This window comes from Leopardus geoffroyi, chromosome A2 (genome assembly GCF_018350155.1).
Source record: "Leopardus geoffroyi isolate Oge1 chromosome A2, O.geoffroyi_Oge1_pat1.0, whole genome shotgun sequence".
NCBI classification, from domain to species: Eukaryota; Metazoa; Chordata; class Mammalia; order Carnivora; family Felidae; genus Leopardus; species Leopardus geoffroyi.
This window is the reverse complement of record NC_059331.1, coordinates 168,780,712-168,806,610: the sequence shown is the minus strand read 5'-3', so window position 1 is coordinate 168,806,610 and position 25,899 is coordinate 168,780,712. Positions and strand designations below refer to the sequence as shown.

The 25,899-nt window shown below is 51.7% G+C and overlaps 1 protein-coding gene across 5 annotated transcripts in view; it reads left to right on the top strand.

The window, feature by feature from the left end:
* Positions 1-25,899, top strand: part of PTPRN2 (protein tyrosine phosphatase receptor type N2) — an 809,741-nt gene that overhangs the window by 333,730 nt on the left and 450,112 nt on the right. For all 5 annotated transcript variants that reach the window (XM_045496335.1, XM_045496337.1, XM_045496333.1 and 2 more), the window contains 3 exons: positions 1,854-2,036; positions 3,744-3,784; positions 6,375-6,754. In XM_045496335.1, coding sequence (XP_045352291.1) covers positions 1,854-2,036; positions 3,744-3,784; positions 6,375-6,754 — 604 coding nt within the window. The remainder of the gene's footprint in view (positions 1-1,853; positions 2,037-3,743; positions 3,785-6,374; positions 6,755-25,899) is intronic.

The following is a 25,899-nucleotide window of genomic DNA, read 5'->3' as shown; positions in this document are numbered from 1 at the left end:
GTCTGTCCCAACACCCCGTCCCCTGCATAGGCCCCACCCGGTCCTGGAATCACCTCCTACTGAAAGAATCATGTGTGTTCTTCAGTGTCTGGCTTCTTTCACTCAACATAATCCCCTTTGGATCCGTCCGGATGTTTGTACGTGACCATAGTTCATTGCTGCTTGTGCGGATAATGACAGATAGTTCGTCCATTCTCCCGTTGATGGATTTTTGGATTTTTTTTTTTTTTTTTTTGTATAGCTATTACGGATAAGGCTGCTAAACACAATCTTATATGCCTCTTCCATGGACATAGGTTTTTGAGCACATTTTCTAGGTATATGGAAGGGGCATATTCTATTATAAGAAACTGCCACAGGGGCTTCCTGGGAGCTCTAAAGCTTTACTCCTACCAGGGATGTACAAAAGTTCCTGCTGCTACATTTCCTCTGCAAAATTTGTTCTCAGTCTTTTAAAATTGAGTCATATTAGCAGGCACAAAATATGCTGACTGTGGCTTTAATTAGCTTTTCAATGATTAGTAATGGTGCTGAGCACTTTTCCATGTGCTTACTGGCCACTTGTATATTTTCTTTTCTGAAGTTTCTGTTCAGTTCCTTTGCCTATTTTCATCGGAACGTCCCTTTTTATTATTATTGTTGATGTTGTAGGTGTTTTTAAATGTATATTCTGGATAAAAGTGTTACGTCAGAGTTTTTTGTTTGATCATCTTTTGAAAAAAATTTCTCTTTCTCCATTGAAACGCCTTCGAGTTAAGGCAGCTTTGTTGAAAATCGTCTGCTTAGGGTTGTCAGGATGCCTCATGTAAGATGTGTGTGGTAACCTTACAACAGCACGGTTCCGTTACCCTCTGGTGGCAGGTACTCCCATCCACCTGCTTTATAAACCCTGCGTTAGACGTGACTGCTTCCTCCCGGAATAGAGGCGTTAGGAGGAAGACCGTCGTGCGCGTGCGCCCACCCGGCCGCCCTTCCGCTAGCCTCCAGCACTTCTCACGGGCCTGTGTTTCCAGCCGGTGTCGTTCCCTCGGCGTTTCGTGTCCTGCAGGTCTGCTGGTGACAGATTAGCTTGGCTCCTCGAATGATACGGACATGTCTTTCCGTCACCCTCATGCTGGAAGGAGATCTTCCCTGGACGTGGGCTTCTGAATCAGAAGTTTTTTCTTTAACACTTCAAATACGTCATTCCTGTGTGTGTTATCAAACACCTAATTATAAATATGCGAAGGCATCATTCTTACCAGACACGCAGTGTGTCTCGCGCCCTGCTGCCTGCGTCGCGTCGCAGCCTCTGGGGGCCGTTGGGAGCCGTCTTGCCCTTGACCTTCCCAGGAGATGCCCCTGCGTGGCTCGCTCTCGGGTTGGTTCTGGGGTCTGCTGGCTGCCTTGGCTTTCACACTTAATGCTCTTCCCCAGTTTGGGGGAATTGCCGAGGGTTTTTCCCTTCCCCTTCGGCTTTTGGGTCCCATTCTCTCTCTGTCTCCTTCTTGCTCTCTGGCTGTGCTCCGTTGTGCCTAAGGTGGCTCTGCAGGTCACTGAGGTTGCACGTAGTCTTTTTCAGGTTTTACTCTGTTCTTCAGAGAATGATAGTTCTTGTTCTCCATCCCGGGACTCACTGACCCCTTGTTCCCCGTCGTCCGGTCTGCTGCTAGGCCCACGCAGTGAGTTTTGGGAAGGCCGATACTGTGCCTTTCGTCGACACAACTTCCACTGCTCCGCTTGGGGTCCCACCGCTCTCTACACCTGCTGGGTGCCCGCCGTGCCGTTTGGGGTCGCTTGTTCATCCCTTCGTTCCCGTGTTGACCGCCCCTCCCTGGTGTCTCCTGTGCTTGCTCTTGTGTGTGCCCCCCCAGAAACACTTATCCAGAGTCTCCTGAAGGACCTGGGAGAGCAGCCGGACCTCGGCGAGGTGGCCCGCGCGATTGCCTCCGCCATGCAAGCTGTGGGGGCAGAAGGGGAGCCGCGAGGTGCCGAGAAGGGAGCCGCGGGAAAGCCGAGAGAGTCCGACGTCGGCCGGCAGGGTGGAGGCGTGCCAGGTGAGGCTCCCGGCCCCAGGGTCACTCGGGTTTGTGGGGCTGTGGGGCGGGATGGGGCTGTGCAGAGGCCTGGCTCACCAAGCGGTTACACGTTCCTTCTGCTGAGGAGAGGTGGATTTGTAGAAACGATTTTTCTCCGTTTGAACTTTTGCCTCTAAAAGCTTTCTTAACAGGCTGAGCCTACCAGAGTAATTATGTTGAAAGGCAAATTGCTCTCTGTGCTGAGGTTCAGAGTTAGAAAAAAACAGGCCAGATAGAAAGTGTTTTTGTTTGGATTGTGTGGGTGAATGGAGTCAAATATTTGAATAATACAGTGAAAAGGCTCCATTTGAATGTCTGCTTGAGGCTCAGAGCCACCCTGTGAGGCTGCACCAGCGAGAGAGCAGAGATCCCCCCACCCTCCCAGGGTGCGTGCACATGTGTGCACACACGCTCACATATGCACACGTGCACACACACGCACACAATAGGCACACATGCACGCACACACACACGCACACACATGTGTATGCACACATGCATGCAACACACGCACACATGCACATGCACACATGCACGCACGTACACACGCACATGTACACTCATGCACACCTGTGCATATGCACATGCACACACGCCCGCATGCACACGTGCACACACACGCACACAATAGGCACACATGCACGCACACACACACGCACGCACATGTGTGTGCACACATGCACACATGCATGCAACACACGCACACATGCACATGCACACATGCACGCAGTGCGCACACACGTACACACGCGCATGTACACTCATGCACACCTGTGCATATGCACATGCACACACGCCCGCATGCACATATGCACACACACGCACATGCGTACATATACATGCACACACGCATGCACACACATATGCACGCGTGCACGCACACGGCAGCTGGAACCCTCGGGCTAAGGGCTGAGCAGGTCAGGTTTCGTCTCCCCTGATGACTGGCCTTCTCTGTGACTGACTGCTTCTCAGAGTCTCTGGACCTACACGAAAGTGTCTAATGCAGTGCCCTGCACACAGCAGGCACACATAAAACATGTGCCAGAAACACAAGCGAAAAGGTGCATGTGTCTCTGCTCTGTGGGCTGGGACAAAGGCATGCTCGGAAGCTGGAGTCAGGACACCACAAGCTTCAGCAGGACGAGGCTGTGTGTTAGGCAGTCAAAGAATACAAAGACTGCTGCCTCTCTGAGGGTGAGGAGGGGTATGGAAGGTGCCTGGGCATTTGGGCTTCACGACTTCTCGGGTTACACACCATCGGGCACTGCCGGTAGGGTATTTAGAGAAACCACCATCAGCGAAAAGTGATGAACTGTAAAGACATCTTAACTTGAGGTGGTTTGGTGTAGACGCCTTACTTTGCTTTTCTGTCACTATTAACTGCTGCCGGCACTGGTTTCTTGCTGCGAGCTAACTCTGACGATGACACACAGGTCCGTGAGGCTGGTAATGCGATTTGTTACTGACTTCACATCTGTGTTTTAGCTGGTAACCCCCTCGTCTTCCATGAAGCTTACAGAGGGCTAATATTGTACTATAAACAGAAAAAGTTTGCTTGATAGTAGAAATTAGGCCGGCATCATTATGCCCGACCTTCTGTGAAGGACCGTCTGTGGTCCTTTGGTGTGGGCGTCACCTGCGATGACATTCTTGACAAGGCTTCTGATAACGCTGCGTCTTCCACAGATGACAGAGTGCCGGACGGTGGAGGGAGAGCTTACGAAGAGGTAAGACGGAGCGTCTCTGCGTGTCTGGTTCACCTCAGATCTAGAGCTGGGCTGGTCATCTCTCTGTTCGTGGTTTGGGAACGTATGTGATATAGAAAGGTTTTTTTTGTTTGTTTTTTTTTCAGAAAAGGATGGAAAAAACTCTCATAATCCCCAATTAGGGGAAAAAATATAAAGAGTGCATACAAAATTGTGTGTATTTTGATACATAGTAGTGTCTGCTTTCAGATTATGTACTGATACCCATTGTAGGAATATGAAAAATATAATTAATACGAGTAAGAAAATCAGCATTCCTTAGAATTTTCCTACCTGGACCGATTACATCAAACGCCTGCTTTATGTCCTTGTGACTGTCCTGTGCACTGACTCCCGAGCTGCACGTAGCAGGGACCTTCCCAGGCTCTGGACAGTTAGGACTGCGCTGTCTAACGTGGCAGCCAGTAGCCACACGGCGGCTATTTAGCCCTGAATTTAAATTCATTAAAATTAAGGAAATAAAAAACATGCTTCCCGACTTGTGCTAGCCACATTCCAGTGTTGCTTCGTAATGAGGGCATTGGATGGTGCCGATACGGAACATTTCCGTCATCGCCGGAGGTCCTGTTGGACGGCGCTGGTTGGGAAGGCAGTCTGAAGCAGGGCTCAGTCACAGGTACCCCCACTCACCGAGGGGTTCCTACTTAAGAACCTTTGCTCATTAGCACAAGCCTTAAGGATGCAGAAGATCAGTGTGTGAGCGATGATACACACGATACGTGGTTCTGTTTTTTTGTAGAGTGGAAAAAAATTTTTGGTTTGTACTTCTCTTTCCAGGTTATTTCAGTGGTTTTTGGTTCAATGCTGTTAGCAAGTAGCAGAAGAAAACATCAACAGTCCTCTTAAATGTCCATCAGAAATGGGGGGATATTCTGTCAGTTGAGGAGGGAGACGCGGGCCTAAGAACGTGTTTCTTGACTTAGGAAGTGGAGGGAATTTTACAGCGATGGCCGAGTGCGGCCAAAGCCAAGGCTGCTGGGTCTCCCCAGGGCACACACTTGAGTCCACGTTGACTCTGTGAAGACCCCAGGGTCCTTATACCCTACCTTTCCATCCTAAACAAGTTGAATTTTGATTCATTTCTCTGTTACCTGGGGTATGTTTTCAAGCAACTTTTTTCCAAATGGGTATTGAGTGTTGTATTTTCCGAGCTCTTATTTATTAGTATCTTTTGTTTCCTCTTCTCACGGAACACAGTTTAAGCAAAAACATAATTCTCTTTCCTTCAAAAGCCTGAGGAGAGTGTCCCATCCCTACTTAGTAACTGAAATGCTACGTACAGCCACCAGTCAGGATCCAGATTCGAGCAAATGTTTTTACCAAGATACTATTTTCTTTACATATTTCAAAACACAAAAGGAAAAACATCATGTACAGTTTTTAGTTAAGAAGAGAATGGAAAGCGTAAAGTAAATTCACTTTTCCTTTTTCCATCCGGTATAATCCCGGGCATGTGATTTCATGCGGAAAAAGGAAATACCTTGCAGAATGAGCAGGGGTCTCTTGCTCTCGTGTGCAGGAGGAGGTGCCCTGGGCGTGCACTTCGTGTGCCCCAGCAGCAGGAGTGACCATTCGCTTCCCTTGGAAGCAGGCCGGAGTCTGAGAGGGCAGTGTGGTCCAGTGGTGGCATCCCTGACATCAGTTAGAGCTGCACTCAAATTCTGGATCTGCCAATCAGTGCCTCAGTGATCTTGGGCAAATTATTAACCTCTGTAGGCCTCGGAGTCTACGGATTAGAGGTAAAACTAGGCCTGTGCTCACAGGCTGGGGTGACAATTAAATGAGCGAATGTGCACAGATCGTTGAGCACAGTGCCTGGCATATAATCAGCCCTGTGTGTGGAAGATGATGTTCATCTAGCGAGATGTCAATTAAGTGGTTCTGAGGGCCCTCTTGTCCAGGAAACGGGGGTCAGGACGGGCAAGCCTTTGCATATGACGACCCAGGGTCCCTCAGGGGGTGTGAGGATGCAATCACGTGTCCCTGTGACTGCTTGGTCCTGGTGTCTCCACTTCCCTGTGAAATGGGGACGAGCATGACATCGTGAGGACTCAGGGGGTTCACGCAGACCAGGTGTCTGAGAGAGAGCCTGTGTGCATCGTAAGAGCTCAGTAGATGCAAATAGTACTGTCATTGTCAGAGGCCCGCGGTTTCCAGAGGGGTAGGATGGGGTCTCAGAATCCACATGCGCTCTCTTGAAAACTTTAGATGCCAAACACCTACGCTGATTTTATAAAGTCAGATTCTTGAGGAAGGTGTATGCGTGTGTGAGAGAGCGAGAAAGACGACCAGAGACAGAGACAGACAGACACAGAGACAGAGACGGAGAGACAGAGAGAGAAAGAGACCAAGACGGAGAAAGTGAACCAGAGACAGAGAGACAGAGACAGATGCACTCGCTCACCGTGAGTGATGCTGATGTGCGCGGCCCTCGTCCTGCCCTGGCTGACCGGATGTCTGAGTGCAGCTGTGACAGAACTGCTCCTTCCCCTGCCTGTGGCTACCCGCCCATCCCCCTAAACTTCATCTCACGGAGCCTCCTTTCTGCCAGGTCAGTCGTTTGAGCCTCGAACTTGGGGACCGCCTGCCGGACCCCGGGTCCCAACTCTCTCCTGCCGTACCCCCTCTTTCGGAGCCCTTCAAAATGGAGGCAAAGAAGTCAGAGGCCGCCGAGGCCCCCCCGACTTGGGAGGAGGAGAGCGCCGGGGTGGAGGACGTGAGGAGTCAGACCTACTCCAAGGAGCGGCTGCAGAGGCCGCCTCCCGCAGAGCCCGGCACGGGCGGCTTTGGCGAGTTCCGGCCCTGGGTTCCCCGGCCCTCGCAGGAAGACGCCCACCTCCCGGCCGGAGCCCAGGGACGCCCCACGGAAGGCCTGCGGCTGGAGGTCAAGCCTTCCCAGGAGGACCACGGCTACATTGTGACCGGGACCGAGTGAGTAGAGGCCCTGGTGTTCCGCCCCCGGCGCTCATTGGGTGGGTGGAGTGGGGGTGCCCTCACCCTGCCCGTCTTCGCCCAGAGACACGGGAGGAGGCATTCCTGGTGCCTCGGGGGCGGGAGGCCGGCCGGCAGCCAGCCTGTCGGTCACCCAGTGTTCTGACCCAGGGGCCTGAGCTTCGGGGCCGTTCTCCACAAAACAGAGCCCTTCAGCCCTCCGACCTGCAGCCCAGACCACGGGGCACGTGGACGCAGCGGCCCCCGGGGAGCGGGTGGGACCCGCCCCTGTGCTGGCGCGGCCTCCTTGCCGGTTGAAACTCCAGAAAAGTAGTCCAGGTCTTGGGGCATGAGTCCTCCTTCAGAGGGGACGGGTGCTCTTCCTTCTCCCCTTTCTGACCCGCACATATCGAGGGGCCCTGTGCCCACAGTGTGTACCCGGTGGGCGACACATGGGCCGCCCCATTTTCAGGTCATCACACCAATGACCCTGGCTTTTGACGCTGTGCTTTGTGAAACCGTTGTGTCTTCTTCAAGTAATGGAAGTATGTGGCTGGCCACGTGCACACAGGTGTGTGTGCACGTGTGTGCAGATGTGTGTGCAGTCCTGCCCACATATGATTTTGCTGTTGCGTTACAGTGTTCACTGTTCAGGCGTTTCCTCATTATGAATTCAGAAGTTGCCCGCGTTTCGGTGGTCACACGCAGTGTGGGAGGGGCCGCTCACGGTCCGTGCCGTCGGTCACACGCAGTGTGGGAGGGCCGCTCACGGTCTGTGCCGTTTCTCACTCTGGTCCTGCACGCCTTCTTCCTGTGCCCACACCTCCCAACAAAGTTCACTCCACCAGCTTGTTTCAGGAGTTGCTATACTGTAGGTAGCAAATTTCATCAGTTAGCAATAGTTGTCTAACGCGATTGGGCAGAAGATATTTTATTTTGAGCGCAAACCACAGACCATGTATCAAAGCCGGCTTGAAACCCAAGACTCTTGAGCTGTAGACGGTGCTCTTACTTGTTTTTTAGAGAAGTCCTCAGCAGCTGACTCTTCAAGTTTGCATCAGAGCGTCGACTCGCTTTCTCAAGTGCTTTTTTATCGAGACGCGGCCTCCCGTTTCTGCCCTCTTTGCCTGGACGGTGAGCTCCACGTGCCCATCTCTGTTGTCAGGCTCCGTGTCCTAGAACGGGAACTCTCAGTGAGCATGGTCTTTAGAATCGTCTTACAGAGAAGCGCAAATGGGAACTTGAACACGACGCCCTGCTGGAGGCTCAGCTCTGTGCTGTTCCAACAAAGGCAGGGCACCTCCTCGGTTCCTTTGTGAAGCAAACCATTTGGACAACAGTTACTTATTCTAGACCGTCCACATCTGTGGAGTTTTCCCTCCCTTGGGAAACATTGATGTGGTGTGTGTGTGTGTGTGTGTATATGTGTTGTCTCTATTCATCTGTATAGCTATGTATGTCTGTGTGTGTGATGTATATGTCATGTGCACATGTGGGTGTGCGTGTTGTCCGTATTCATCTGTGTGTATCTGTGTGTCATGTGTATGTCATGTGCACATGTGTGTGTGTATGGTCTGTATTCATCTGTGTGTCTGTGTGTCATGTGTATGTCGTGTACACATGTGTGTGTTGTCTGTATTCGTTTGTGTGTATCTGTGTATCATGTGTATGTCGTGTGCACATGTGTGTGCATGCTCTCTGTATTTGTTGTGTGTATGTCACGTACATATGTATGTGCATGTTGTCTGTATTCATCTGTGTATCTGTGTCGTGTGTATGTCATGTGCACATGCGTGCACATGTGTGTATTGTCCGTATTCGTCTGTGTGTATCTGTGTGTTGTGTGCACCCTTGTGTACATGTGTGTTGTCTGTATTCATTTGTGTGTATCTGAGTGTCATGTGTATGTCATGTGCACACGTGTGCGTGCATGTGTGCGCGCGCGCGCGCGTGTGTGTGTGTGTGTGTGATTACCATGGGTTCCTGCACGGCTGTGCTGTGACCTTCTTTCTTGCCGGCAGGACCGGGTGGAATAAGGGCACGTTCCCAGCGTGAGATGAAGTTGCTCGCAGGGAAAGTGGCCGCTGCTCTCGTGTCTGGGGTCCGGGGTCTCAGCTGCAGCATGAGGGGGCTGGAAAAGGGACTGTCATCCTCGGAAAGACTCTTCTGAGCGGCAGCCTTGTGTCACCACGAACAGCAGAGGGCGGTGCCTTTAGAGCAGGACAATCCTTGCTACCGTTCTCTGCCTCAGGGTGACCCTTGGAGGGAAATGACCGTGGTGTGTGCGAGGCCAGCGTTCCTGTAGAAGAGAGACCTCTCCAGTCAGCGTTTCCTCTTGCTTTGTGACTTTCCGGTGGAAGACGAAGCCACTGTCAGGGCCGGCTTTTTCTTTGCATTCAAAGTTTGTTTTTCTGTAGCGCTTTCCTGGGCCAGACCTTTCGGACTTGAACGTTCACCTGCTACAAGCATGGGTTAAAGGAAAAATCATTATCGTGGCCCATTTCCCTGTTTCTTTTGCTGCCTCAATTGGATGGAAGATATATGGTGCAGATAAAACAACTTTATATCAATAGTTCTTTCTGTTTGTCACCACGGGCTTATGCTCCCTCCCTTCGTAGCAAGAGATTGAGATTTCTGCCTCTCTTATCAGATTAATTGGTAATTTGAGATTCTCCAGGGCAAGATTTCACCAGATCTCAGCTTAAGCCTTAATAGATGAGCAATTAATTGACAAGAATCTGATGCCATTCTTAGAAGACAAAGACGTCTGTATACCTGATTGTCCCATAAGAAGGAGGAAGAATGTGACCCATGACACGTCTCCCCTGCTCACTGCCATGTCCTCCCATTCAGACGTGTGTACAGGGCTTAGCCTCACTCTCCTCTGTCTCCTGCATTTTCTGATGGGCACGGTTCCATCTCATCCTTTGCTGTTTACATTGTCACGCTCTTTACTCCCTGGGTGGACCATTCGAGACTGGACAAAGGTCAAGATTCCTGTCCTTGTCCCTCAAGGGTGAGTTTCCAAGTGTTCCAAGTTCCCTGCCCTTCAAAGGTGAGTTTCCATGTGTTGCAAGTTTGTGTGCAAGGGCACACAGAAGGTGAACTTGAAGCCAAGAGACCCGTGCTTTACGTCTGGGAAATAAATGCTTAAGGGCACGTGGCTCTGCTGGGGTGTGCGTCTTATAAACGCCCTGCTGTTTGGTGTGTCCCTGCACAAGGACATCTGGCGAGACTGGCTTTAGGGAAGCGAGCGCATTGGAGGCTGAGAGGACGAGGTCGAGTGGCCACCAGGCTGGTAGGGAGACAGGGACGCCATGTAGGGCAGCGCTGCTCCACAGGCAGTGGGCAGCTTGCATGAGGACCACCGAGAGCCCAGCACTCCCGCATGGAAGCACCCAGAACACCTGCTCCTGGTCTCCAGCCCCCGCGGGGTGAAGATGGCCCACAGGGCCCGGCCGTCAGGGTGGGAGCCGCACGGGGCAGAGTGCGGACGCTCTGGAGCAGGTCCACGTGCTGGGTGGTGTTAGCCCAGCTGCAGCGAGCACAGAGAACACGGGTACCCCTGGCAGAGCCATGGAATACCGGAGCTTCGGTCAAGGGAGAAGGGGTGGAGTGCAGAGGCCTTGGTGAGGCTCGGAGAGAGCGGGGCTGGGAATGGCCTGGGACTCCCGTCAGTGTTCTCAAAGAGGCAGGTGGTTGTGGGTTTTCTGCAGTGTTTTCTTCCCACAAAACTCTCTTCCCTTGGACAGGCCCATCAGTGACACTCCGATGGTGTTCTAGAGGCTCACGCGTCATCCGTGTCACTACCTGCTTCACGGGCAGCCCCAGCTGTGCCACTGACGGGGTCTCAGCCAGACCTCAGGCCCGGTCCTACCCTTTGTCCTCTGGCTGGACGTGAGGGTTGTGGGAACCAAAGCCTGGAAGGAAGTTCGGAAGTCAGGCCTCAGTCCCTGTGTGGCAGCCATAGGAGGCCTCCCTTCCTGCCACTCTCTGCACTGAGAATCAGGTTACTCTGTTATTTTTAGAGCCTTCCTGGGAGGACATTGCCTTTCCCGTCACTAACACGCAAGTGTAACAACCCGTGTCCTCGGGACGACATGGTGGGAGAGGAAGGGTCACCAGTAAGCAGTCAACCTCCCTGTCTGCGCAGAGACCCCGGGCTGCCCGCGAAGCCCCTCAGAGCTGAGCCAGGGCCGTGGGGCCCGCGGTGCTTGTGAGGAACGCAGGCATGGACACAGAGAAGGCATGGGGGCTGGTATCGTTTCCTGTTTTTTCCTTCCTTGCGGGAGAAAAGAAATCTTAACGGTGTCGTGGACAGATTCCGCGGTGGGGCTGCCTGTGGGTTTTGTTCGTTCTGTTCTAGCTTCAGACCCTGTCTCCGATGGTGTGGTCTAACGTTTTCCTCGGGAGATACAGCTGCCATCCTGTCCAGGGTCTCTCCGGAACGTGACGAGTCCCCGCTATGTCACCACGCATCCCATTGATTCGTCTCAGAAGACTGTGTGTGGTGTGACACATTCATTTTCATCTGAGAAGAGTTTAGTGGGGGATATAGCCATCGGTGCAAATAGTCACATTTGCTCCTCTGGTAAACAAGGAGACCAGCTTCCAAACCTAAAGTCCCCTACTGTGGAGTTGTTAGTTGTAGGGAATGCCCATGAGAAGGAGGGCAAACGGTGGTCTCTGAGCCCCAGATGGTGGCCCTGCTCTGGCTTGTCTGGTTTTGGTGCCTGGGCCTGTGATGTTCAGCGCATACTTACTGGGCACCTACTATGCGCAGGGGTCTCCATGTAGGTGATGGGTCGTTCTGACGTTCAAGTGAGGGAAACACGTGCACGTGAGCAGTGGGAGCCACAGAACTCGGGCATCTGCTCTATTGAGAGAAGGAGCAAACGGCTTCGACTGAGTGGGTCCTCAAGCCTGTGAATTAAAGAATCTCCGAACCCTGGTTTTTCCTATAAACCTCTCATCCTGACTCCTCCTGCCAGCCATGAACTTCCGTCTGCCCAAATTCAGTGGCTCCCGGGGGCCCGCCCTCCCTCTCATTCCCTCTGCCTGGTGCTACAGAAGCAGCTGCCTCCCCAGTCTGGCCCCACCCGAGGCACAGGTCATCTGAGGCCGCTCCATTCTTCCCGAAACATTCCCAGCCTTCTCGTCCTCGAGATGCTGCCCTTGCTCTGCCCCCGGGACCACCGCCACGGCCCCCTCCTCTTGCTCTGCACTCTGGCACAGCCACCGTCTCCAGTGGCCCATGCCTGAGGTGGCACCAGCACCACCTTCTCCACCACCTCCCGAGGGGTGAGGATCTCCCCGTGCGGCCACCGGGAAACCAGCTGTCACAGTGTCACACACAGCCGTCACGCTTCTCCCGGGAGGGGCTGCCCGGCGTGTGGCGGGGCTTCTGGAGCAGCGGAAACATCGGCTCATCAGCCAGTCCAGGAATCGCCAGGAGGGGGCTTTTCGTAAGTTCTAGGAAAATGGGTATAATCGACGTGAAGGTTCCTCCCAGGGCAGTTTGAGGATCACGCTGTAGCACAGGTCCAGAGTCACAGAGTGGATTCTTTAAATGTACTGGCAGTAAGGCGTTTGCTTCTCAGTGGAGAAACTCCCCCTGACATCGGTGTCAGAGACACCACCACCCACTGCCCTCCCTGCAGGAAGGACTCGGACGGCCGCGCTGCAGGTGCCCAAGCTGCTGTCCTAGGACCCGCCCACCATGTCCCCAAGGCCTTGGGCGCACAGGCCTGGCTTGTCCCCAGGCACCTCATCCAACAGGCTTTCCTGGCTGTTCAGTTGCATATTTTTCATGAGACAGTGGATGGATTTTTGTCTTGCTCTAAAGCAGAATTTTGAACGTACACGAAGATAATGACCCAGGCCCAACCTTGTCCCATCCACACCCCCATTTACTCCCATCTCTCATGCTGCTTTCATATAGATCCCACTTATATTCTCTGGGAAACATTTTGTTAAATAGCTTTAAAATACAAGAATCCTTCCTTTTAACATACCATCCCACCTTAGTAGCATCAGATATCGAGCCCGTGTTAAGCTCTGTTGTTACGTCCATGTCAGAACTTTGTTTGTTGGTGTTTTGACTCAGATCCCAATAAGGTTCACACCTTACACTGGCTGTGTGGTCTCCGATGCTTCTGATTCTGTAGGCTCACTTTCATCTTGCTGTTGAGGTTAGGGTGATGTGTTGGATTTCGATGTCTGTTTATTGGCTGCAATTCCAGAACTGGAGGACACTTCAGACTTGTCTAACCTCCAACTGGTGTGGTGGGCAAAGTGAGAAAATACCATGAAAGTGAGAATATGGTGGGCATTAAAAGCAATTTTCGTGCCTCTTTGACCCAATGGCTTCTCAGTTGGCTTGGCCATGTCTAGCCAGTCGGAAGATGCCAGAAGAGATGATGCTATGCCAGGAAGGGGCTCTTTAATGGTCTCAGACCGTGGTGAGGCCTCTTGCCACATCTGATGCTTTCAGTTTTGGCAAAGGGTGAGATTGGGTGGGGGGGGGGGTGGGCGGCAGGGAGGAAAAGGAAATATTGGAAAAGCCCAGCCCACTCTGATCAAGCCTGGAAGCTGGGCCTTTAGCACTCTGTGTGTTCCACGCTTGTCCTTAGAGTCTGACTCCCACAGGTTGGCTCTGCGGATCAGCCTATGTGCTCGAAATGCAAGAGGGTCACCATAAATCCCTGTCTCCACAACTATGTCTACTCCTGCACCTACACCCACATGTCTACACAGCATCTGCACCATCTGCCTGTATCTGTGTCTGTCTGTATCCATCTACATCATTGTTTCTGGGTCTGCATCTATATCATTGATCTGTGCTAATGTCTGTATGATCTGTATCTATCTACACCCGCATCCAAAAATGTACATTGTCTAATCACGTAATTGCCCATCTGTGCCCACGTCCACATCTACGCCTACACATACACCTATGTCTGCATCTGATCTACACTTAAATCTCCAGATCTGTGTCATGTTTCAGCTGTATCACCTCTCTCTCTCCGTGTCCATACTTCTGCATCGTCACCTATCCTGTAGTCACATCTGTACACCTCCACCATCTATGTTTGTACAGCCTGGTTTGGTTTCAGATTTCTAGAACTGTTGGGGAAGCTTTGCTTTTCCTCTTCAGTGATGTTTCCATAGTAGAACCCCCCAGGGACCTTCAGAGCCTCACCACAGCAATTGATTTTTGAAAAGCGTCATCTGCTCTATAAGTTAACTTCGACTTAAATCTAAGTTAAGCAGTTTAAATATCACTCCTACATGAGAGGGAGTAAGAATGAGGGAGAAAATATGAAAAGAGATTTGCTACACTGTCAAAATAGAAGTAAACTGCAAATGGAAATGAAGCCAGAAGGAAAAGGAAGAGTAGAAAACAGTAGTACCCTAATGTAGCTCAGTTGTGGAGTATTAACTTACTTCGGATGATGACTTAAAAAAAAATAATGTCTTACTAGAAGAGCTGGCTACGGGTGACTGAATTCTGGCACACTCTCCCAGGTTTTGGTCATGTAGGCATCCCTTTCAAGCTTTAGGTCAACCTGTATGGCTGTTACTTGCAGCTCTGTAGAGGGCAGGTGGGTGGGAAGGAAATCGTGTTCCAAAGAGAATAGCTTATGCAGAGGGCCTGCATCAGGATGGTGTGGACATTGGAGGAGCTGAAATAAGGCTGGGGGAAGGTGGGGACAGTAAATGTGGGAGAGGCTGGTGTCCTCAGGGCACGAACAAGGATTTGGGTCCTTGCCCCCAACAGACGTGGGACACCACTGGGGAACACTAAGCAGGCAAGTGTTGTGGTCAGGGTCCCACTCTCCCAGATCCCTCTGCTGCTGAGTGGAGAAGAGGCAATGGGAGCTCGGCACAGTGGGTGGAGGGACCCTGGCTGGCAGTTGTGCCAGCCACTGAGCCATTCCCTCAACTCCATTCCCTTTCCTTGCTCTCTCTGCACTGTGAGGCTGACTTGCAAAATGTCATCTGTGCTATGAACTGGCCTGGACAGTTCGCTACGATCCCCACTGTTCTACCAGTGGGGCTCTGGCAAGGTTCCAGCGGGCTGTACTGCTCTTCCCGCTGTACCCACTTTGTTGAGTTCCTATCATGAATGGGTGCTGAATTCTGTCATGTGCTTTTCTTGCCTCTGTTGAGATAATCATGACTTTTTATCCTTCATCTTGTTAATGTGGCGTACCATGTTGATTGATTTGCAGATGTAGACCCATCCTTGTGTCCTTGGAATAAGTCCTACTTGGTCATGGTGTGTGATCCATTTGATTTATTGTTGAATTTGTTTTGCTAAAATCTATGCTAAACATAAATTTTGCATGTATGTTTCATCAGGAATATTGTCCTATAGCTTTCTTTTCTTGTGGGCTTTTCTTGTCTGGCATTGACATCAGGATAATGCTGGCCTTGTAAAATGAGCTTGGAAGTGTTCCCTCCTCTTCTGTTTTTTGGAAGAGTTTGAGAAAGATTGGTATTGATTCTTCTTTGTGTGTTTGGTACCGTTCACCTATGGGGCCATCTGGTTTGGGGAGGTTGTTGTTTACTGATTCAATCAATCTCCTTACTTGTTATTGGTGTCTTCAGATTTTTTTATTTCTTCATGATTCAAGTGTGGTCAGTTGAGTGTTTTCAGGAATTCATCATTTCTTCTTGGTAGTCCAGTTTGTTGGCATATAATTGTTCACAGTTGTTTCTTATGACCAGTTGTAATGTCTCCCCTTTCATTTCTGATTTTATTTATTTGAGTTCTTTTTTTTTTCTTGGTAAGTCTAGCTAAGGTTTGTCTAGTTTATTTATCTTTTAAAAAAATCAGCTCTTAGTTTCATTTATCTTTTCTATTGTCTTTTCAGTCTCTATTTCGTATACTTCTGCTCTGATCTTTATCACTTCCTTCCTTCTGATAACTTTGGCCTTCATTGATGCTTCTTTTTCTAGTTCCTTGAATTGCAAAGTTAGATTATTTGCAATCTTTCTTTTTTCTTAATGACGGTATTTGTCACTGTAAACTTTGCTCTTAGAACTGTGGTTGCTGTATCCCACACATTTTGGTATCACATTTCCATTTCATTTGTCTCAAGGTATTTTTTATTTCATCTTTGACCCATTGGCTGTCCAGGAGCATATCACTGAATCTTCATATACTTGTGAATTTTCCAGCTTTCTTCTTTTTTTTTTTTTTAAGTTTTATTTGTTTAAATAATCTTTACATCCAATACGGGCTTGAACTCAGACCCTGAGATCAAGAGTTGTATCCTCGACTGACTGAGTCAGCCAGGTGCCCCATCCAGTTTTATTCTTATAATTGATTTCTTGTTTCATACCATTGTGATTGTAAAAGATGCTTGATATGATTTCAGTCTTACTAAATTTATTAAGACTTGTGTGTGGCCTGTCATATATTTGTCCTGGAGATTGTTCCACGTGTGCTCAAGAAGAATGTGTCTTCTGCTGCTGTTGGGTGGAATGCTCTCTATGTATCTGTTAGGTCCTTGTGGTCCCTGCTATTATTACTTTGCTATTTTTCCCTTCAGGTATGTTAATATTTGCTTTACGTATTTAGGGGCTCCTGTGTTGGATACGTAAATACTGACAAATGTCGTATCCTCTTGATGATTTGACCCCTTTATTATTAAATAATACTCTTTTTTGTGTTTTGTTACAATTTCTGGCTTAAGGTCTGTTTTGTCTAACGTAAGCTTATCCACCCTTGCTTTCCTCTGGTTTCCCTTTTCATGGAGTATCTTTCTTCATGCCTTTACTTTAAATCTGTCAGTGCCCATAAAGTGGAAGTGAGTCTCTTGTAGGCCACATATAGTTGGGTATTGTTTTTTTTCTTTTTTTCCTATCCATTCAGCCACACTATGTCTTTTGATCGGAGATTTTAATCCATTTACATTTAAAGTAATTACTGATAAGTATGGACTTCATATTGCCATTTAGTAAATTGTTTTCTAGTTGTTTGTGGATTCCTTTGTTCCTTTCTCTTTCTTCCTTTATGATTTGATGATTTTCTGTAGTGGTATGCTTTGATTTCTTTCTCTTTCTCTTTTGTGTGTGTATTATAGGCTTTTTGCTTTGTGGTTACTGTTAGGCTTACATAAAATATCTTACACTTATAACAGTCTATTTCAAGCTGATAACAACTTTGAATGCATACAAAGCTCTACATTTTTGTACTACCTTCCTCATTTTATTTTTTTGATGTCAATATTCTTTTTATAAAACTAACTCTAAGACATTGTGTACTTAGATTTGTATTAAGCTGTTGGCAATTTTTTCCCCAAGAATTTAGAGAATCATACTTATGGTGAGAGGTACAGTCTCATCTTGATGTTAAAAACAACAAGTCATTTGAATACAACAGTTTTTTACCAATTGATTTTTTTTTTTTTTTTACCAGTGAAGAGTTGGTGGTTGTCAACAACTTTACACCAGTAAGAGTAGTTCAGGATTATTGGCACCTCCTGATGAATCTGCACATGGTTTAGAAGGCTGTGGGCTCAGCAGTCAGAACAATTCAGTTTGGTTGCACAAATTACCATGAGTTCATTCACTCATTCTTCAAACAACATTGGGCTTTATTTTTCTGCACGGAAGAAAGGCGATACTGAACCAGAGTTGGGGTTTTTGAGTCGTGGCAGCTCCTCTCTCATTTCCCCTCATCAGAAATGACTTTTCTCTGCAGTGGGGAGAATTCCTATGAGTTAGCCAAAGTCTAACTAGCTTATAAGATTATTTAAATAGAACAAACATCAGTGTTTGTTAGGATAGCTAGAATAATTGGGGAATCCCATGAAAACCTCATTTTATCCATTGGTTTCAAATATCATCTCATCAAAAAAGTTCATACATGTTGCAATCCATCAGTCATTTGTTTCCCTACCTTTGGTAAATTTTCAAGTTAATGGGAAAATGTCTGAAATCAGGAAGTGAAGCAGCAGAGCTGTAAACAGTCACTCTTGAGCATAGAGTCCTAGACGTCTGGTTAGCGGGGCCACCTGGGCCCAGAAGGAAGATACAGTAACACTGTCACCAAGATAAGACATAGAGAAATTAGGGGTACAGCCGCTCTTCACAGGTAAGGATGCAGGCATTACCTGGACTTCCCCCACAGTCTGCCACACTCACTGACGGGTAACATGTAGGTTTGGGGATTTACTGGTGACACAACCCTGGGCATGAACTTAACTTTTCTAGTCCCAGTTTTTACTCCTTTATTTTTATCTTTATTTATTTATTTATTTTTTATTTTGAGAGAGAAAGAGACAGTGTGAGCTGGGAAGGGGACAGAGAGAGAGAGGAGAGAGAGAAAATCCTAAGCAGGCTCTGTGCTGTCAGTGCAGAGCCAGGACTCGGGACTCCAACTCACGGACCGTGAGATCATGACCTGAGCCAAAACCAAGAATTGGATGCCTAACTTCTGAGCCACCCAGGCTCTCCTCCACTCCTTTAAAATGAGGCTCACAACAGTACCTTCCTCCCGGGTCTGATGTGAGCACTAAGTAAGACTGCTGTGTGGAGTCCCAGCACTGTGGCGAGCATAAGGAACGCCTTCAAGGGCTTGCGCTACTCCTAACATTTCCGACCTGTAAGTTATTTTCACTGTTTTTTTTCAGGATGCTCTCCACAATTCCCTTCCCGTCGAACACATTCAGGTTTTCTAACTTTTCACCTGTCCCTTCATTCCTTTGGTGATTTCAGGGCACGGCAGAAGTCCACAGTGCTACATGTGGCATCGTGAGGCCATCATGGAAAATGGGGATACTGTCATTTCTCTTACAGGCTTCCCAACACGTGAATGGACTGAATGCTGCAGGTTTCCCCTATTTTACCTATTTAGTAGGTCCTCAGGAGCATCTGCCTTCAAAATGACTCCACGGTAGTATTAACATGCCACTGTGCTTCCGAATAGAAAAGCGGTAGAGGAGATACTGGCTAGCTTTTGAAAACCCTCTCTGCCACTCGAGGTCAAGGCAGGCGGCGAGGACCCGAGCCGCGGGCAAGGCTTGTGCCTCTCGCTCGAGACAGCATCGGGTGTCCAGGTAATCAGGGTGACGGCTGTCACAGACACACAGATGAAATTGCATGTGCCATATCCGTCCATTGATTTTTGAGATTGACTCCAACTGCTTTCTGAGGAAGTTCAGACCATGAGATGACAGGTGATGGCCACGTATTTTAAAAACAAACTGGAAACAACTGCATGCTCCTTTTGAGCACAATCGGCACCACCTTATTGGTCTCACTATTGACTGGACCCTCTGTTGTCATAGGCCCCTGGCGAGGTGGGAGGGGCTGTGGCGCTCATCACGCAGTCTGTGTAAGTGGAGGTCTCACTCACGGAGGCAGGCGGGTTCAGAAACATATTCTGGGCTGGCGAATTTCATCATTATCTTCGAGGCTGGTTTCAATAATCTCATTATGGAGAAAAGTGTTGATTTTCCGCATTGAGGGGTGAAGAATGTAGGGTCAGGAGATGGTCGTGAGGCTAAAGTGAGTCTGGGACTCACAGTAGAGCCTCTGGGCTCCCCATTGTATCATGTCACCCTTTGCTCTAAAGAGACCGGAGCACAGAGTTCATGGGATCTGGTAGCACACTTGGTTGGGAAGTCGGTTTATGTTCAACACGGGGCAGTGGGCCTCGGAGGCACAAAAAAGGAGAAGATGCGGTTTGTGCCTCACGCAGTCTGCAGTCTGTGGAGGGGGATCGGATTAAAACATGTCAAGTAATTAAGAGACCTTCCATAATAAGTGGTGAGCTGGGTGCCTCTGAATCAAAGCAGAGCGGGTTTTAGGGAAAGAGGGGCCTCGTGGGCCCATCGGTTAGAATAGGAAGGGCCTTGTTCGTGGCCAGGATCGGGGGAGGAAGCACGGCGTGGCTTGTGGGTGTGGGGCTGCGAGGCAGTGAGGGAGAGGTGGCTGGGCCGACTGGGGCTGAGGGTCACGGGAGGAAGGGGGGTCACCGGGCAGGCAGGTGGCCCAGGTCGTGTTGATCCAGGAGCGTGTGTCATCACCACAACCCTCACTGGTTTTAGGGCCAGCACTCCTCCTGGTGATAAGTCAGCATGTGTGTATGGATAGGCGTACTCCATTGTCTTGTGTACAGGCCCCCATGCAGGTCCCTCTCAATGTACCTACAGGTGTGTGCACACCTGGGGAGTCCATTGCGTGTATGTGCAGCCCGGGAGAGTCCTTACTGTCTCATCAGACACCTCCACTCCCTGACGAGCCCAGTGTGTGTGTGTGAGTGAGAGTGTGTGTGTGTGTGTGTGCATGCGCATGCACACGCAGGTGTGTGTGCATGCGCAAGTGTATGTAGGTGTGTATGCAGGTATGTGTGCAGGTGTGTATGTGCAAGTGTGTAGGTGTGCGTGCATGCAGGTGTGTGCATGCAGGGGTGCGCATGCAGTGGTGTGTGTGTGCAAGTGTGTATGTGCAGGTGTGTGAACACGTGTGTGTGTGTGTGTGTGCAGGTGTGTGTGTGCAGCCCAGGGGAGTCCTTACTGTCTCATCAGACACCTCTTCCTAAGGAGTCCTCTGTGTGTGTGTGTGTGTGTGTGTGTGTGCGCACGCGTGCGCGTGCGTGCACGTGCAGGTGTGTATGTACAGACGCGTATGTGCAAGTATGTAAGTGTGTATGCACAGGTGTGTGTGTGCAGGTGTGTACGTGCTATTGTGTGCATGCACAGGTATGTTGTGTACAGGTGTGTGAGCAGGTGTGTGCAGGTGTGTGTGCAGATGTGTATGTGTGCATAGGTGTGTTTGTGTGCAGGTGTGCGTGTGCAGGTGTGTGTGTGCAGGCATGTACATGCAGGTATGTGTTTACAGGTGTGTATGCGCAGGTGTGTGCATGCAGATGTGTGTGCAGGCGTGTATATAGAGGTGTGTGCAGGTTTGTACACACAGGTGTGTGTGCGCACACGTGTGTGTGCAAGTGTGTAGGTGTGTGTGCATGCAGGAGCGCGCATGCAGTGGTGTGTGTGTGCAAGTGTGTATGTGCAGGTGTGTGGACACGTGTGTGTGTGTGTGTGTGCAGGTGTGTGCGTGCAGCCCAGGGGAGTCCTTACTGTCTCATCAGACACCTCTTCCTGAGGAGTCCTGTGTGTGTGTGTGTGTGTGTGTGTGTGCGCGCGCGCGCGCACACGCGCGCACACGTGCAGGTGTGTATGTATAAACATGTATGTGCAGGTATGTGTGCAAGTGTGTATGCACAGGTGTGTGTGTGTGTGCAGGTGTGCATGTGCAGGTGTGTGTGCACGCACAGGTGTGTTGTGTGCAGGTGTGTGTAGATGTGTGTGCAGGTGTGTATGTGTCCATAGGTGTGTTTGTGTGCAGGTGTGCATGCCTAGGTGTGTGTGTGCAGGTGTGTGCATGCAGCCTGGAGGGATTCTTACTGTCTCATCAGACGCCTCCTCTCCCTGAGGAGTCCTCTGTGTGTGTGTGTATGTGCATGAGTGTGTGCACATGCAGGGGTGTGCATGCAGGTATGTGCGTGCAAGCGTGTGTGTGTAGGGGTGTGCATGCATGTGTGTGTGCACGTGCGTGCGTGCAGGTGTGTGTGTGCAGCCCAGGGGAGTCCTTACCGTCTCATCAGACACCTCTTCCTGAGGAGTCCTGTGTGTATGTGTGTGTGTGTGTTTGTGTGTGTGTGCCCGTGCAGGTGTGTATGCACAGACGTGTATGTGCAGGTATGTGTGCAAGTGTGTATGCACAGGTGTGCACGTGCAGGTGTGTGTGCAGGTGTGTGCACGCACAGGTGTGTTGTGTGTAGGTCTGTGCGCAGGTGTGTGTAGGTGTGTATACAGGTGTGTGTGCAGGTGTGTATGTGTGCATAGGTGTGTTTGTGTGCAGGTATGCGTGCACAGGTGTGTGTGTGCAGGTGTGTGTGTGCAGGTGTGTGCGTGCAGCCTGGGGGAATTCTTACTGTCTCATCAGATGCCTCCTCTCCCTGAGGAGTCCTCTGTGTGTGTGTGTGTGTATGTGTGTGAGTGTGTGCACATGCAGGGGTGTGAGTGCAGGCGTGTATGTGCAGGCGCGTGCGTGCAGGTGTGTGTGTGCAGCCCAGGGGAGTCCTTACTGTCTCATCAGATGCCTGTCTCTGAGGAGTCCTGTGTGTGTGTGCGTGTGCATGTGCCGGTCTGTGCATGCAGGTGCGTGCGTGCAGGTGCATGCATGCAGGTGTGTGCGTGCGTGCAGGTGTGTGCATGCAGCCCAGGGGAGTCCTTACTGTCTCATCAGATTTCTCCTCTCCCGGGCCACGTGGAGCTACTTCCCTTGCCCATCGTCACCACAGGGCCAGGACTCCAGCTTGGATTCTCTTCTCAGAGCACAGGGCCGGGTGGGGGATAGGCCATCAGGGAAACCAGCGTTCGCGGCCCCGCGGTAGCCGGGAGGCTCCCGCACACCCACCGCTGACAGCATCCTCAGCAGTGTGCAGGCACGTTCGCAGGCAAAGCATGTTCTGAGAGGTCACAAGAAGAAAGATGGTCCTGACCGTGCGGCCTGGGCTGCCAGCCCCACGTGGGGGACCAAGGAGCAGGACAGTGAGCCGGGTGGGGCCCCGGGGGCACCGTCATCGCATGCAGCATCAGCCTGAGCTTTGTTTTCCTACCTCAGTACCTAGTGACGTCATCTCACGGCCGGTTTCCAACTGTCATTCAACTCAGCCTTGTGCCTGCTGCTGCCCCTTGAAATGAAGCACCTCACTGGCCGTTTATGTGTGTTCCTATCATCCGTTCAGACTCTCCGGGATCCAAGGGTGCGGGGCCAAGGCCCTGTGGTTCTGACCGTTTCTCCAAGCACGCCTGTGTTCCACTTGCTGGACGCACAGGGAGCCAGATGTGGGAAGGGATCTCGCTTTGCGGAGAAGGGATCTCGTTTGTGGAAACCTCAATGCCTTCACCTCTGTCCTGAGGATCTGTGGGGGGCGTTCAGGGGTAGGGGTGAGAAGTGAGGGGAGTAGAGCGTGGCCAGCCAGCAGCAGCCAGAGTGCGCACGTGTCCCTGGGGTCACCACCCAAGTGCATTTCCAGGGTCTCAGCCCAGTGCCCTGGAGCATGTTCTGGCAGCCAAGGCTTCTGCAGGTGTTTCCGAGCCGGGAGTGCCTGTGCATAAGGGGAAGCCCCTTCTAGCTGTTTCTTTCAGGAGTGTTCTGATTGCCTGTCCCCAGGTGGACCCTGTTCTCTCCTCTCTCTGCGAGAAAAGCAACCCAGCAGCTCTTGGCTTCCTCTCTGGGGATGTCGTGTCTGCTGGATTACATTTGCACGTTCTGTTCCACCTTCTGGAATTCCAGTGTTATGACTCTGGGTTTTTTCACAAGTAGGAGACTTCTTATGGTCCCGCTGTTGACTGTGATGCCTTTGTGGGTGACCCGTGCAGGCAGTTACCGTCTATGCATGTGGATGACACCGAGCATGGCCTCATTCATCTCTGTTGTGTGACACTGAGAGGAACAGCACCCCAAATGGAACAGCTGAGGCCGTGTTGTCTGAGGCGGTCACCAGAGCAGCGTTTGTCGGGACTTGTCTCCACACTGCCTTTCGGACACTGGCTCCCCAGTGCCCTTTGCAGGCTGGGGGGTGTTGGAGGATCCGGCACAGCCTGGGCACAGAATGTGTCCCCTCTTGGGGCACAGGCAGTGGAGCAGGCAGGAAAGGAAGATGGGAGGTCCTCCTGTTTCAAGGACAGTCGATTATCTGTTTTGTAAAATGACACAGAAAACCACCCTGAGAAGCCACTGACCAAGAACAGGTCACGGCTCTCCCTGGAGAGACGGGTGAAGACAGGTGTGCTCGTGTGGGTCCAGGGAGGAGCTCAGATAAGTTCCCACACGGAGCTGCCCCAGAAGTGTGTCCGTGAGGCTGGGATTAGGCTGTTGGTAATCTGGGGCCTCAGGCTGGAAAGTCGTGTGAGTTTTAAGGGGCTTGATTCACACAGTAGCTTCTGCCTGCTGGGTGGGCCTCGTTTACCGACGTACATGTTAGCGGTGTTAAATGTCGGACTTTCTGACACTTTCCTGTGTATTCACTCGTTTGTGCCATTAATACATCCGTCACACCTGCTGTGTCCGCATGCGGGCGTCCTGGTGCAGGGACCGAGTCCCCCCTCAGTGAGACCCTGGGACCCACAGAGGAGCCTGCATCTCAGTCCGGCTCTTGGTGCCGGAGAGGCGAGAGGAGCTAAGGTGTGAAGGCCTTGCCTGGCCGCACTCATTGGCCCGCCCTGAGAGGTCAGCGGGAGCCACCCTGGGAGCCACCAGGCTGGCAGCGGGGGCAGCGGGCGCAGGCCATGGGCTCAGTGGTCAGGAGGGCTTGTGGGGGCCGGCCCCAGGAGGCAGAGCACGAATGGTCGGTGACGCGAGACCTGGTCCTGGGCGGAGCCTGGCCTGGAGACGTGGCTTCCGTGCTCAGGGTGGCCTCGTCAAGGCTGGTCTCTCCCTTTTGTGGATACTCGTTGGCTGCGCGCCCTGTGCTGGGTCCGGGAGGAGCGGCCTGGCCCCGGGAGGAGCGGCTGGGGAGGAGCGGCTGGCTGGGGGCCCTGAGGAGCAGAGGCAGTGGAGCTGTGCCTCCAGGCCCCGCTCACGTTGCTGGCGCACACGGCACGGGTCAGGGCTTTGTGCGGCTGAGGTCCTTTCTCCAGAGCCTGACCTCTAATGAGCCCGCCTTTCTGGCATCGCTGCCCCCTGTTCTTGTGACCAGGAGCCCGTTCTCGAGTCTGCACACACCCCCGTGGCCTTTCCCCAGGGTGGTGGAAAGTCCCAGCAGACTGTCGAGATGCAGACCCTCCCGGGGCCCTGGGCTCCAGGCCGCAGCTCCGGGTGGACAGGCAGGGAGTCATGATGAAGACACGGAGGTTCCAGGTGGACTCCTTCCCCAGTTGGCATCCTACCTCTGGTGGGCCTGTGACATGGGGTCTGATGTCTGGGGGGATTTCTAAGTGGGGTGGGGTCACAAGGTGGAAGGGTGCACACACCCGATTGGAAAATGTACCCTTATTTTAAAGCACAGCGCGAACAGCCCCTGCGCGCTCGGGGACTTGGAGGACTTGTCTGTCCTTCACAGAAGGGCCCCCGGCCCTGGGGACTGCTCGCCCACTCGAGAAGCAGGATGGAGGGACAGAACAGTACCCTGGGAGTTCACAAGAGGTCCAGAATGACAGGGTGAGGTGTGGGGAGCAGGCCTGGCCTTGGTAAAGAGGCAGCCATCGGCAGAAACCGGCATCTACAAGAAGTCCAGCTCCTGTCCCCGCCCAGAGAAGGTGGTGGGGGCGGCTGGGTGCCAGCCTCCCCTGGGGAATGGGCGGTCAGCCTCAGGGGCGGCCGCACTTGCGTGGGAGATCCCGGGGTACTTGCAGGGCAAGCCACACCTTCCCAACCCAGGCCGGCTTCTTTATCTCCACCTGAGACCTCGGGGGGTCCTCGGCCCCTCTGCCGGCTCCTCCTATCCCCAGGGATTCTGTCCCCAGGGAATCCCGCTTCAGCTACCATCCCCACCTGCTCACCAGCCCTGGACATGTCTCCTCTCGTGCGGCTCTGGGCTGCGGTGAGCGCTCACCTCCCCAGCGCAGATGCTCCGTTCGGGCTCTGTTGTGAGGTGCCCGCGGTGGAATCCCCCACTTTTCCTTCCAGTGGCTTCTCCGTCTTGCGTGCTCCCGGGTCACCTGCTGGTGTCGACAACCCCTCCCCCCCACTACCGTCACGTATCCCAAGCCTGCAGGCCCCACCTGCACCCTGCACCCCATCAGCCCTTGGAGCCACAGGAACCCTGGATGCTTCCAGAATCATCTCTGTGTGTGTCCTCTCCCTACAAGGACACCGGGGACGTTGGATTAGGAAGCACCCTGCTGAGCTCATCTTCACATGGTGGTTGGCGGTGACCTCTGTCCACGCAAGGTCACATTCTGCATCTCTGGCTGTAGGCATGTGTGGAGTTGGGGTGACACCGTTTGATGCCCGGTTTGTCTCGGGGCCCGTGTGCTGCCCGCACGCAGCCCCGAGAGGGCAGGGCTCCGTCTGCCCCTGGCTGCCCCGGCCGGTCTTCCCGCACGTTTGCCAAGGGGGCGAGCAGTCAGCCGGCTTGAAACCCCTGCTGCATGGCAGTTTTTCTAGGACAGCGTGAC